Source organism: Carettochelys insculpta, chromosome 27 (assembly GCF_033958435.1).
Source record: "Carettochelys insculpta isolate YL-2023 chromosome 27, ASM3395843v1, whole genome shotgun sequence".
Taxonomy (NCBI): domain Eukaryota; kingdom Metazoa; phylum Chordata; order Testudines; family Carettochelyidae; genus Carettochelys; species Carettochelys insculpta.
Genome location: NC_134163.1, coordinates 5,458,630 through 5,472,097, shown reverse-complemented (window position 1 = coordinate 5,472,097; position 13,468 = coordinate 5,458,630). Strand labels below are relative to the sequence as shown.

The 13,468-nt window shown below is 44.6% G+C and overlaps 1 protein-coding gene across 7 annotated transcripts in view; it reads left to right on the top strand.

The window, feature by feature from the left end:
* Positions 1 to 13,468, top strand: part of TCF3 (transcription factor 3) — a 141,675-nt gene that overhangs the window by 90,202 nt on the left and 38,005 nt on the right. For all 7 annotated transcript variants that reach the window (XM_074978467.1, XM_074978465.1, XM_074978464.1 and 4 more), the window contains exons 6-8: positions 5,682 to 5,749; positions 10,873 to 11,002; positions 13,085 to 13,134. In XM_074978467.1, the coding sequence (XP_074834568.1) occupies positions 5,682 to 5,749; positions 10,873 to 11,002; positions 13,085 to 13,134 (248 nt within the window). The remainder of the gene's footprint in view (positions 1 to 5,681; positions 5,750 to 10,872; positions 11,003 to 13,084; positions 13,135 to 13,468) is intronic.

The following is a 13,468-nucleotide window of genomic DNA, read 5'->3' as shown; positions in this document are numbered from 1 at the left end:
AAGCTGCACATAATCCGATTACTCACCTCCTATCTTGGGTTACTGCTGGGTAGTCACCTATTGTGGAGCACCCACGGGGACACTCGAAGAAGAAAGACAGGTTACTCACTGTAGTAACGGTGGGTCTTCGAGATGTGTCCCCGTGGGTGCTCCACTACCCGCCCATCCTCCCCGCTTCGGATCTCTGTTTAGTGTTTTGCAGGAGCATCTGAGGCGGTTGGTCAAGGAACTGGCGGGGACCGGATCGCGCACGTGGCCAGGAGCGCGCAAGGGAGCGGCGCGCACCGGCACATGTGCGGTCCGGCAGAAACTGCTTGGAAGATCCGATCTGCGGCGCCGGGCGAGCCCGACACCTATTGTGGAGCACCCATGGGGACACATCTCGAAGAACCACCGTTACTACGGTGAGTAACTTGTCTTTCCTCCTTCCTTCTTGTAACAGCCTTTAGAGTACTTGAAAGCTACTATCATGTCCCCTCAGTCGTCTCTTCTCCAGACTAAACAAGCCCAGTTATTTCAGTCTTCCCTCATAGCTCATATTTTCCAAGCTTGAATAATTTTTGTTGCTCTTCTCTGGACCTTCTCCACTTTGTCCACATCTTTGCTGAAATGTGTTGCCTACAACTGGATGGAAAACTTCAGTTGACACCTAACGTGTGCAGAGTAGAGTGGAAGATTTACTTCTTGTGTACAACATTCCTCATGATACATCTCAGAATGTTGGGGTTCTTTTTTCCAACAGTGTCACACTGGCAGCTCATATTTTGCTTACGGTCCACTATGACCCCGGATGTCTTTCTACAGTACTTCTTCCTAAGCAGTCAATTTCAGTTTGTGTGTGTGAAACGGTGGTTGCGCCTTTTTAAGTGGAGCACTTTGCATTTGTCCTTATTAAATTTCATCCTGTTTACCTCAGACCATTCCTCCAGTTTGTGCAGGTCATTCTGAATTGTAATCCTGTCCTCCAAAACACTTACAACCTCTCCCAGATGGTATCCTCTGCAAGCTTTATAAGCATGCTCTCTATGCCATTATCTAAATCCATGGTGTCCAGCCAGTTCTGGAGCAGTAGCCACTACTGACAGTGAACTATTCACATTATTCTGAAAATATATTTATTGTTCAAACCAACTAGCCATGCTTAACTGACCAAATAACCCCACATAGCTAGTGGCTAACATGTTGGAAGATCTTTGAAGACATTGAACAGAACCAGTTCCCAAAACTGATCCCTGAGGAACGCTGCTTACTGTGCGCTTCCATTATGACTGTGAACTATTGATAACTGCTCTCTGGGAACAGTAATCTAGCCTATGAACCCACCTCATAGCTTAATCTAGATTGTATTTCCCTAGTTTATTAATGTGAAAGTCATGTAAGACTGCATCAAATGCTTTACTAAAGTCTAGATATACCACACTGACCACTTCCCACTTATCCGTCCAGTTTCGTAGCTTAGCAAAGAAAGTGATCAGTTGGGTTGATATGATCTGTTCTTTACAAATCCATGCTGACTTTTACTTCTCAATTTCTTGTCTTCTAGACATTTGCAAATAGATTCCTTAATTTTTTGCTCCATTATCTTTCCTGGTACAGAAGCTAACCTGACTGGTCTGTAGTTTTCTGGGTTGTCTTTTTCCCTTTTTTATAGCTAGTCACTATATTTGCCCTTTCCCAGTCTGCTGGAATCTCCCGTCATACATGACTTTTTAAAGATAATAGCTAATGGCTCAGATATCTCCTCAGTCAGCTCCTTGAATATTCTAGGATGCATTTCATGAGGCTCTGGTGAGCTGAGGACATCTTGGCAAGTAATCTTTAACTTGTTTTTTTCCTATTTTAACTTTTGAACCTACCTCATTTTTACCAATATTCACTATGTTAGGCATCCAGTCGCCACCAACCTTCAGGACATCTGTTTCCATCATCTTCTGCATTTTTCAAGGATGTTAACATTTGGGGCTGTCTGTAGAATTTTTGTAACTCAGTATAATTTTTGGGCAGAGGTGGGAATCGGGACTGAGGGTATACTGTATAAAGTATACCCACTGAAAACATCCTTACAACTTCGTTTATGTGTAGATTGGTTTTTGTGGGCACTCAGCATGATGAGGGTGTTGGGAGGGGAACAGGGATGGGATTGGTTGCCTAGAGCAGAAACAATACATTGCTTCTGTGACACCCATGGAAATGTTGGCTTTTTCCATAGCTCAGCAGAAGAGTAAGTGAATTGCAACAATGTGGGTATCTCTTAAAATCAGGAAGACTCTGTCAGTCATACTAATATCCTTTCCCCCTTCCCCGATTCTGAATCAGATTTATGGCCTCAGTTGCTAACTTCATTAAACTACAATCACTTGTGCTTTCTGAGAGCAGTGTTGGTTCCCTCCCTCCCCCCAATGAAAAAGGAAGAAAAAAAAAAAAACAAATCAAACACCAGAATTGCTTTCAAAGAGTGGGAGTCACTTAAATCCACAAACACCAGGAAAGTCTGCATTGAAGCTGACCTGTTTGTTGTTTTTCAGAGCACCTTTGTCCTGCAAAATCCCTCCATTGTTGATGGCATAGAATAGTGCTAGTGCCTGTATTCGTTATCTGAGGTAGCTGCTGCACTGGAGCAAATGATTCCTACTGCAGAGTAAAAAGTGAAGTTTCAGCCCTGGTGTATGAATGTACATGCATGTTCTAAAGCGGGGGAGAACTTGGGACAGAAACGTGACATTGCTTGGCAAAGACATTGCCGTTTTAATCAGGTGTGCAGCAATTTCAGTTTTGTTTTGCATTGTGCGCATTAACATGCTGGATTTTAATGTTTGCTTGATGATCATAGTGCTACCTGATAATTGCCAAAGATACTTTAAAAGTCACTTAACCAGCAAAATGATACATGTAAACAGAAATTTGCTGGAGGGAAGCTTGGTAGTCACTTACCAGATGAAGCGTTCTGGAATTACCCTGGTTTCCCTCTGATTTAGGACTAAGCATGATCTGCCTGACGCAACCTGTTGAGTTATTTCTGTAAAGTTTCAGGGTCTGTAACAATATATAGCTCTTTAAGCTCTTTTAAAAATTAGGTCATTTAAGAGCACTACCCTGTGACATTGTGACCTGTTTACTTAACATTTAAGCCTGTGGAACAAAATAGTAACATGAGCTGGAGTTTTTTACTCTCTTTAGCTGTGAGTGAGGTGTACTGAATACACCTGTGGCTTGGAATAAGTGATAATGGTTCTGTCACAGTGCAGGGGGGAGGGACTGGAGAGGAGAAGGAAGTGGCATAATGACTTTTTTGCTAAGTGGTTGGTGCTGTCCTTAGCCCCTCAATCTTGACTGCATGTGAGTGGGTTCAAGTTTCGTGCAGTCAGACTGATGCTGAGGCAGGAACAAAAGCTTAGTTCCTGCGGGTGGGGGGTTGAAATAAAAGGAGAGCACTATGTGAGCCACCTTGTGGCCTTTCAAAACCAAGCACCAGGCCTGGTTGTCACTGCTCACCTGTTTCCAGAGGCATCCAAATGGGCATATTTGTCTCTGTCCATCTTAGGAGGGAAAAAATAGAGATTGGGAATGTTGTCTGTCAACCTGTTTGCTCCCACCACAGATGCTGTGTTAACTGGAGGGAAGGGCATGTCTTTAGTCATGTTAACTCCCCACTAGGTTTCATGTGTCAGCCTGGATCCAATCAGAGCTTTTCTGTTCTCTGCCAAGGGCACATTGTGGGAAACAGAAAAGGTGGGGTTTTGCCATAGAGCTTGAGATTTCTCATCTAGATGGCTGGGGAGCTTTGGCTGAGTGGCGTGCGTGCGTGCACACATAATTGAATGTATTCAGCAGCTCCCTGCTAATGATGCATCTTGAGTCGTGCAGACTCAGGTGATATGTTGCTGGTGAGCTTGTTTTGGTTTTGATTTGTGGCACACCCACTTTGCCCTGTTCTCTGGGGACCCTTGTCGCACCTCATTACAACTTGGACTGAACATTTTCAGAGCTGATTTTCAGTTAAAGGGGGAAAACATGGAAAACTTGAACCATTTGTTGAAAAAACAAATACGTGAAAACAGAAAATGGTTCTTTGAGTAGATAGAGTATATTCCACTTAAATGAGCGCGTGCCAGAGCCAGAAACTTTTATCTAGCAGTACTTAGAGAAGAGCGGCGCTCATGCCTCCTAGCCTCTCCCAGATGTATTTGAGATGGTGCCACCCCAACCTCCACCCGCTCCCAGTTCCTTCATACTGCCTGTGAACAGAGCTCCTCATTGGTTGGAACCTCACAGTCTGTCTTATTGCTGGCTGGGTGTTATTATTTAGATGCCTCATACTCCCATTTTCTATGGACCAGACATCTCTCATGATGCATTATGTCCATAGACCTGCCATGATGTAACCAGAGGGAACGCTGGTGAGCTGGGGGAAAGGTAATGTGACCATGGAGTCCAGCCCATGTGGGCGGGTGGGAGGAGGCAGGGCAACAGCAGCATTTCAGACTTGAAATACCGGTTGAACTTGTTGCATCCAGCACCTTCAGGACCTGACAAGTGCCAAACCAGAACATTTGCTGAACCACGGAAGGTCAGCATTGTCTAGCAGCATTATCAACTCTTCCACTGCTTACTGGGCTCTTAGAAGACATTTAGGTACAAATTAGAGCCCAATAGCAGCGCAGAACCCTGAGAAATAGATGTGGTGGCTGTAAACAAACTTCATGAGACCTCACAAAAGTTGGCTGCACCCAGAAGTGGAAATCCAGCTAACTAACGTCATGCCAGACTAGAGCGGTTCAACCTGTATTTATCTTCTGTTTTTTCACCCAAAACGTGCACTTTTATTCAGGGAAGTGAGGAAATGACACCTGTTTCCCAGCCAGCTGTATATTAATTGCTTCCCTATGAGGCAAGGTGCCAGTGTTCACTTAGCGATGGAGGAGGAGGAGGATGGCTTTAACTTTTTATTTGCCAGTGCACGACCTGTTGGTGATCAGCAGCTAGAAAGAGGCTTTTCCTTTAGGGTTAGGGAGGGACTAGGATTTCCTTCCAAAGGGTGGAAGTTGTGAACACAGGCTCGCCAGAGTAAAAGGGAGGTCAGGTTCTCCAGCCGTACGTGGGGAGGTCAGAATTCTCAGATGAATATTGCTACTTAACGACCGTCCAATTTCTGGAGGTTTTAGTATTCAAATATCCTCCCTTCTTCCCTTTCCCCCCACAACCACACACTTGAATTTAGTATTAAACCCTCCAACTGTTAGCACACTGAAAAGGCTTTTGCCGTTGTATGGAGAAATACATGCCGATTCTGTTGGTCAGCCATGCTTAGCCTCTGGTTTATTTTGTTCCTGGTTTCACCAAATTTGGATGGCTTTTTTCAGTTTGTCTGGAGGGGGTTTTTACTCTATTCTGAAACTGTCAGTTTCCATGGCCACAAGCAGTTCCCTGCATCATTGCAGCTTTTTTTAAAAAAAAGAGGACCAACTGATCCCTGCTGTTCTTGAAGGTAAAAGCCCCCCTGTTTGTGCAGCAAGCTATTAGCTGCTTCAGTTGTCCTGATGAAGAGAAGCCAAAATTTAAAGATGGGCTTTGTGCCTAACAGCAAAGGCTACATGAGCTAGAGTGAGTGTCTGTAGCTTCGTAGGTGTTCAGTCTCTTCTATGTATTTATACACAGTGCTGTTTGTTTTCCTTCAACTTTAGGGAAGAGCAGTGAACGAGCTTCCTACTCCGCGTTCAGCAGAGATTCCGCCATGCCAGGACTAAATCAGGTAACGGTTCTTATCATACGTCAATAAAAATGCTTTAACTTTTAGAAAAATGGAACAAAATGTCAGGGGTAAGAATTTGAGGAAGGCCCTGTTTAAAATCAGAGATTGAACGGGCTTTTCAGTGTAAATCAGGAGATCTAGACATTCAATGTCCATAAAAATGAAAGGAGACTGCTTTTCAAATCTCAGTCTTCTAGCTCCTTAAAAACTGAGGATTTTATTATTAGGTAATGTGTTTCTGGGGTATGAAGTGGGTCTTACCCACAAAAGGCCATTACCTAATAAGTAAAATCCTTACTCTTTAAGGAACTACAAGACTGCTTGTTTTTTGTGAAGCTAGAGATGACCCTGGCTACCTCTCTGAGACTATTTCAGATCTTAGCCAGTGGCTCTTCAGTTTTGTGGTTGCTGTTTAATGAGAAATGTTGGGAGAGTTTAAGGCCTTGTCTGTGCACACAAATTGCAACACACCCATTTTTAAATGTTAAGTTAAACTGATACAAACCCTGGCTGGATTCGTACTTTAGTTGAAGTAAAGCCTATTTTATGTTGCTTTAAAATGCCCACACAGCCTTTTACGCTGTTTAGCCTAAACTGACTTACAGTAACACATTAGTTAAGTTGGGGTAATGCTTGGTAGAAAAGCCACGAAGCTGCCAGAGGGTTTAGGCACCAAAGTTAATGTGGGTTTTAGTATCTGCTCTCTTAAGACACTTGAGAAAACTCAACCTAAATTCTGACTGCTGTTTTCCCATTGCGTTCCTATCAGCCTTTTAGCCAGGTTGGCTCAGTAAATCCCATTATGAATATCCTGATGTACTAAATGCTCCCCCCGCCACACACACTTTTTTTTAAAGGCAACATAATTCACTTTCAAGAAATGGCTTTGGCCAGGAAAGGGGTGACTCCCTCTTACAATGAGCAGAAAAAAAGACCCACTTTGCGGCACCATTCAACACGTCCAGTGTTTTCCCTGGGGTGGGAGCAAATGAACCATATATGACAATCATAGAATACTAGGACTGGAAGGGACCTCAAGAGGCCATCGAGTCCAGCCCCCTGCCCCAATGGCATGACCAGGTACTTTCTAAACCATCCCTGATAGACATCTGTCTAACCTATTCTTAAATATCTCCAACGATGGAGATTCCACAGCCTCCCTTGGCAATTTATTCCGGTGTTTGACCACCCTGACAGTTAGGAACTTTTTATCCAACCTAAACCTCCCTTGCTGCAGTTTAAGTGCATTGCCTCTTGCTTTATCCTCAGAGGCCAAAAAGAACAAGCTTTTTCTCCCTCCTCCTTATGACACCCTTTTAGATACCTGAAAACCACTATCATGTCTCCCCTCAATCTTCTCTTTTCCAAACTAAACAAGCCCAGCTCAAAGTTTTCTTACTAAGGCTGCCCCTTGTGAATACTTGAGTCCCCGTGCTAGTGCTCTGCCATGTAAACAATCTGGCTATTGCAGTACTTGAGTGGCTGTTGGCTGGGCAAGTTTTTAATGAAAACCATGTTTTAATTTTGCACAAATTTGTCATTATTTCCTCTTCTCTGAAGTGAGGATGTTCCCTCTGCTGAAACAGCTGTGCTGTTTGTCTGTGCCAGTGGATTTAATTTACCACTGAAGCTGCTAAAATAAAAATGGGACGAATGCCAGGCCTTGCTTTTTAATGGCATGATTTTGTTGAGGTTTTATTTGGGGGGAAGTGGGAGGGAGGCATGGTGGGCTACAGGGTAACACAAAGGCAGTGGGAGGGATGGTGGTGCAATCTGCCTCTCCAGCAAGGAAGCCTTAAAGGGGTGGGAGGGTTGAGATCAGATAGCAATTCACAGGAGACGACCATTTGCTGAAATTCTCTAGCCTGCCCTTGGAGGATCCGGTCTCTTTGGTAGTGGGTAGGCACCAAAGTTCTGCTGTAATCGAACATCAAGGAGCCGGGCAGTTGGTCTCTGTACTGCTCACGGCTGTCTGAGTCTGGAGCGGTTGTTCCTTTTGATTTGGCTTGTGCTGAGTTTCTAACCTGTTTGACGGCTGGCTAGTGCCTCTTCTAGTGCTTTGGAGAATTGTTGCACAGCAGATGCATTGTGTATGCTCAGTCCTCTGAGGGTCTGGACAGGGAGCTTCAGAGAGGAGCACCACCCAGCTCTGCCTGCTCCAGATGTGGGGAGGGGGGGTCCTCCAACCTTCTCTTTCATTTAACCATTAACTGCCCACCAACAGTACAGGAGCAGGGGTTTGGGAATTGCTGATTCCCTCAGAAACTACCTAGGAACCAGGGCAGTGAGCAATTGAACTACCAATATAAGGACAACTATCAGGCCTGTCCCTGTGTAATCTCCTCTGGGATGCTTAGGTTCTTGGCCCCATGGTGTGTAGTCTTTTCACACAAAGGTAATGCGACCAGTGCAACAGATTGCAAGATTTATTTTACCAGATGTGAATACGTGATCTTCTCCCCCCCCCCAGCCCCCTTTCTGAGGAGGCTAATTTCAGAGCAGTTGCTTTTCAATAGCCAGCTATAAACATATTTTTACCAGTTTCAGACAGCTTGAAATTCTCCTTTACTGCAGTGTAGCAGCCTCCAAAGATGCATGGGGAGTAAGCTTTCATTATTTCTGGGCCCTTTTCCCTCCCTAAATTTGCAGATAAATACAGTAAATCTTAAGCTAAATTAAACAGCCCACTAAATACACTCCCTATCGGTTCTGCACTTGGGCTTCCCCCTTTTGAACAGGGATGGTGCTTTTGACTTGTGAATCCCGTACTGAGTTGCACTGAATGCTGGTTTTACACTGCTCTGCACAGCTTCCAAGGTGCATTTGTGTAAACAGAAGAGGAGTTTTCTCTTTCTTTAACCAGGCAGAAAAGAGGGGTTTGGATTGCCTCACTCATGGTCAAAAGAGGAGGAGGCAAAGCTGAGAGAAATGCTGCCCAACAGACTGTTCTGCTGCATCCTTGGAGAGGTTGGTGTTTGGGTTAGTCATTGCTTCAGACTGCACATCCGCTACTTGTGAAAGCTTCTCAAAGTGAAGTGTGTGCAGTGAGGCTCCATGGACGAGACATTGGGAGACATAGGTTCTGTTTGTGCCTTCGCAGCAGGCCTGCCGGGTGACCTTGGGCAAGTCCCTTTCTCTCTTTGCATTTCCGTTTCACCGTACATCAAATGGGGGCATGGTTACTTCACTCTTTGGCAGATCTGGAGATGAAAGGTGATATGGAGGAGGTGGGGATGATTGTCTGACAACAGTCAGTCTGTGCCAACATAGCCTGTGTTCAAGGCAGGCATTTTATTTTACATAGCTCCCAAGGCAGATCTCTCCTGCTAGACTCTCTTCAGTCTGTGAAACCTCGAGCTGCTTGTGAAGTGGATGGGGGGGGGGGGGGATGTGGCAAGGCAGGGTGGGAGTCCATTTGCAGCTACTGGTGTTTGTCACCTAGGAGGCAAGGAACAGGTTGAAACAGTCTAGGTTGTGGTGCAGTTTAGACTCAGCAAACACTTTCTGCTTATAGCAAACCAATATGCTGTTTTTAAAAACGCACCATTCTCCTGGCTTCTCCCCCGGTGTTAGTGAGCAGCACAGCTCTCGCTCCTCTGTGATCACAGAAATTATGGCAAATGCTGCAGACCTTGCAGCCTTTATTAGAATTGTCTTTAAGGCCAGAATGGACCATCCTGATCATCTGCTCTGACCATTTCTGAAACCATAGGCCAGGGAACTTATTCCTTCCAGCCCATAGCTTGTAGTTGAGCTGGAGCTTGCTAGAGAGTCAGTCTGGCTGTAAAGACCCTACATGATGGGAAGTCCCACCAGGTCAGTTTTTCCAATTTTTAAAGTCCTCGTGGTGCAGATTGCATCCTATTTGTAGCCTGAATTTTTGTCACTTTGTTCCCGGCCCTGTCCTTGGACAGCATGCTTTGCAATGTCTTACAAGAGCCTGATTTCCAGAGGGTTGGGTGCTCAGCCATAGCTGGAATTCAGGCCCCTTTAATGCATGTGCCCCATTGGGCACCCAAAATCCCAGGTCACTTCTGAAAATGTTGGCCATGGGTTGATTTGTGAATGAGGGTGAGGTGAGGAAGAACTCCTTCGTTTGAATAGAACTTCCAAAGTAAAATATGTCATTAGATAGTCTGAAGAGCTATGAGGCCTTTAGCCCCAAAGGGTTTACTTTGAAGTCGGTAACAGCTGAAACAGAGCAGATAGGCTTCAGCAGTTTAGCGTACTGAAGGGCCGTAATTGTTCACATTATAGTAGCACTAAGAATCTCTATCCAAGAGTGGATCGCCATTGGGATGGAGGCTGTGTATTGGTATTGTGAGGCGACCATCCCATACCGTCTAAACCCACAAGATGGTTAAAAGGAAGGGTTGGTATCCTCAAGTTTATGAAGAGGGAACTGAGGCACGAGGAGTTGGTATTAAACCCAACTCCTGAGTGCTGTGACCACAAGCCTGCCCTTCACCTCATTAGCCTTGTCTGTGCTAAGCTGCTTTGGAAATTTTCCACTCTGGGCTTTTGCGATGCCTATTGCTGGAGACCAGCAGCACAGGTATTGCTGCTGTCAACCACTTTTTTGTCACCAGGATCATTTCTCTCCTTCAGTGCAGGAATGTTTTGTTTTTTGTTTATTTAAACCATGGTGTCTCCTAGACTGTGCTGAGCAGGGTTAAACTGGCCACTGGGAACAACGTGGACATCCCATCTCTGCGAGCTGTCACTATTGCTGTCCTGATTAATCTGCTTAGCGGCCCCTGTGCAATGCCTTAAACTGCAAAACTTCACTTTTGCTTGTACTACTCTGCATGAGCACCACAATTGGTCATTGGTGCGAGTGACAGAATTCAGCCAGTTGGCTAGGGTTATTACTCTTGCAAATTAGGTAGAATCTGTGCTCAGTTAATTGCACCTGTAATTTTGCACCCACAGATAGTTGTGGGTGCAGATTTAGAGTTTGGAGTTGAACATCTTTGGTAAATGTACTGGCATTCCTGTGTGTTTTTCCTTTTTTTTATGGCCCTTTGGTTTGATTTTAGTCAAGGCGACTTGTACTTTCTGAATGACTGTGATGGTTTTTCAGCATAATTACATGGAAGGGTTGTGTCTCTCCTTGTTTGCAGGCTGGTTTCCTGCCCAGCGAAATGGGAATTGCTAGTCCAACCACGCTTTCCCCCACAGGGGCAAAGGGAGGGTCTCAGTATTATTCTTACCCAAACAACCCTCGTAGGAGAGGTGCTGACAGCAACCTAGGTAAGTTACTGTGTGTCCCCCTCTGGTGCAGCTAATGCTGATTGTGCGATAATGAGACTAGGATGTGAGCTCTCTTGATTTGCACTTCAAATTGACCATGTTGGCCATAGAAGTGCTCCGCTGTCTTCATGCCATTCATGGTATAGAAATTAGATGTGTGCTCTGAAATTGGTGCACAAATATGTAGGGTGACTTACATGTGGGTCTGGCAAACTGAAAAATTCATTGCTAGACTGGGTTACATGGCATCTTAGCAATGGGGAATTTCCTCCGTTCTGCTCATGAATACCTGACAAGATTGCAAAATGTGATTAGTGATTTCGGTTGCCCACGCTGAGGGTGGCACTCAACACATGCTTAAAATTAGGACCATGGGTTGGGCTCTTAAGGTCATGAATAAGACCTGAAAATCTTGGCTATCACATAAGAGTGCCCCACTAACCTGTAATGCTGCAGCCTCCACTCAAGTGTCCTTCACATAAAAGCTGACCCAGTGCACATTGGCTGCCAAGAGTTATATAGTGACGTGGTAAGTAATAGAATGCTACAGTAAGCAGCACAGAATCCTGATCATCAGATAATCATCTACCTGAAGACTGAGTTTTTCCTTTTGCCTCTAAGGTCATCTCTAACTCCTTAAGGAATTGTTCCTGAGTAACTCGACTCTTCTTCTGGAGTAAGAATTCCTTGTTCCTGTTGAAACTTACTCGAACATGATTTAAACTAAAGTGGAACAAATTGCTCTTATTTTGGCGTAAACGTAACAGACATGGGATCACCAGTTGTGCATTTATGAAGATTCAGCTAGGGTGTGAATTTCTCTTTCAAGTGTAGACAAGCTCTTGTGTTGCAGAGCTGATGTTATTGGACCACACACATCCCCACCTAAATTGTTTTATTGCTGCTATTTTTGTCTTTCCATTGCAAGTGGAGCCAGATGCAGTGCAATGCTACATTCAGTTTTTTCAGTTATTTTTAGAAAGAGGAATGCAGGTAAGAGTATCTGCTTTGATACTCAAAGCTTAATTGGTTGCATAACAATTTGTCAAAGTTCTAGGTTTTTGGGTTCTCTGTTTTAAATGGATTAAGTAGGTCTGTTAAGATTTTTTTTCTTAAGCTAAAAAACGTATAAATGGTCAGAACCCCTCACCTTACACTCAGCACAGGATGTAAATTATATTTTAGTAAAACAGCAGAAATGTAGCACAAAGTGATTTATTAGTATTGAAAGTGCTACATTTCTGCTGTTTTATTGGAGTACAGACTAACTCTGCTACCTCTCTGTTACTATTCAGGTTGTATTTTAGTTATCTAAAACTCACTTCACACTCTGATTAGCTTTAATTCTTAATGATGATTCCTATAAACCTTCAGCCTGAGCTTTCACTTGAGCTGCCTCTAGGGTTTTCCCCCCATGCTACACTGTTCATCCCCAAGCTGCATCAAAGACCCACCTCTTCTATTTGCAAGGGTGAGTCATTACAGTAGCCCCAGCCAGCTCTGAGCAGGGTCCTAGAGCCTTGACAGCCTATCACAGGGCACTTTGTTAAGCACATTATTCTTTAAGGAGCAACACTAGTGAGCTCACTTGCCTTCAGGCTGTAGGGTGAGCCAAAGATTGTGTTGTGTTGATTCCTTTCCAATCTTCCCCCAAACCCTCTTTATTCAACCTGTTGGCACCCTTTCCAAGAATCCATAAGTTATGCATGGACTTTTATCCTGTGATAAGTGAGCCTCTGTTGTCAGGGCAGCAGTTGAAGAGGGGCTTGTGAAATGCTCTCAGGTCAGTTTATCCCAGGAGAACACGGCTATAAAGAGAACAAGCAGTAAACGGGAGCAGTCTGACCCAAGACATTGCTGAGTGCTATGTCCCAAACCAGTTCCCTTTCACACAGCAGTGCCTAGAAGTTGTAATCTAAGTGAGGCACTTGTTGCTGTCTGCTGTTATTGGGGCCAGCTTCTAACTCCAGTGGGGCTTCCTGGTCAGGAGCCTCAGCAGCCAGCCTGGAACTTGCTCTTTCAAAAGCGGTTTTGTATCCTCTGTTCTTATTTTATTCTGTTTTTATTTTTTTCCCATATCAGATGGGCAGCCTAAAAAGGTTCGGAAGGTGCCTCCAGGACTGCCATCGTCGGTAAGCGGCACTGCACAGACGTTTTGCTCTGCAAACTTTCCACCCACATGTATTTCATGTCATGTCTAGGCTCCCACATCTTCAGCTTAGATCTTCATAGTATAGTTGAGTTGACTCCCATCCCCACAAGTGTAGTAGGCACTAGTAGCCTCTGCATCTCATTTGGCTGTGTTCCCTGCTGCAGCACTGAACTGTTATTGCTACAGAGTAAGTCTCTCTTGACACAAGTATCCAAGTGCCATGGGGAGCATGGCGGGGAGAGGTGTTCTTGTGGGAACAGGTGGGAAGAGGCGTACTTGGCTATTGCTTAGTGTGTGAGAACAGTGGGAAAATA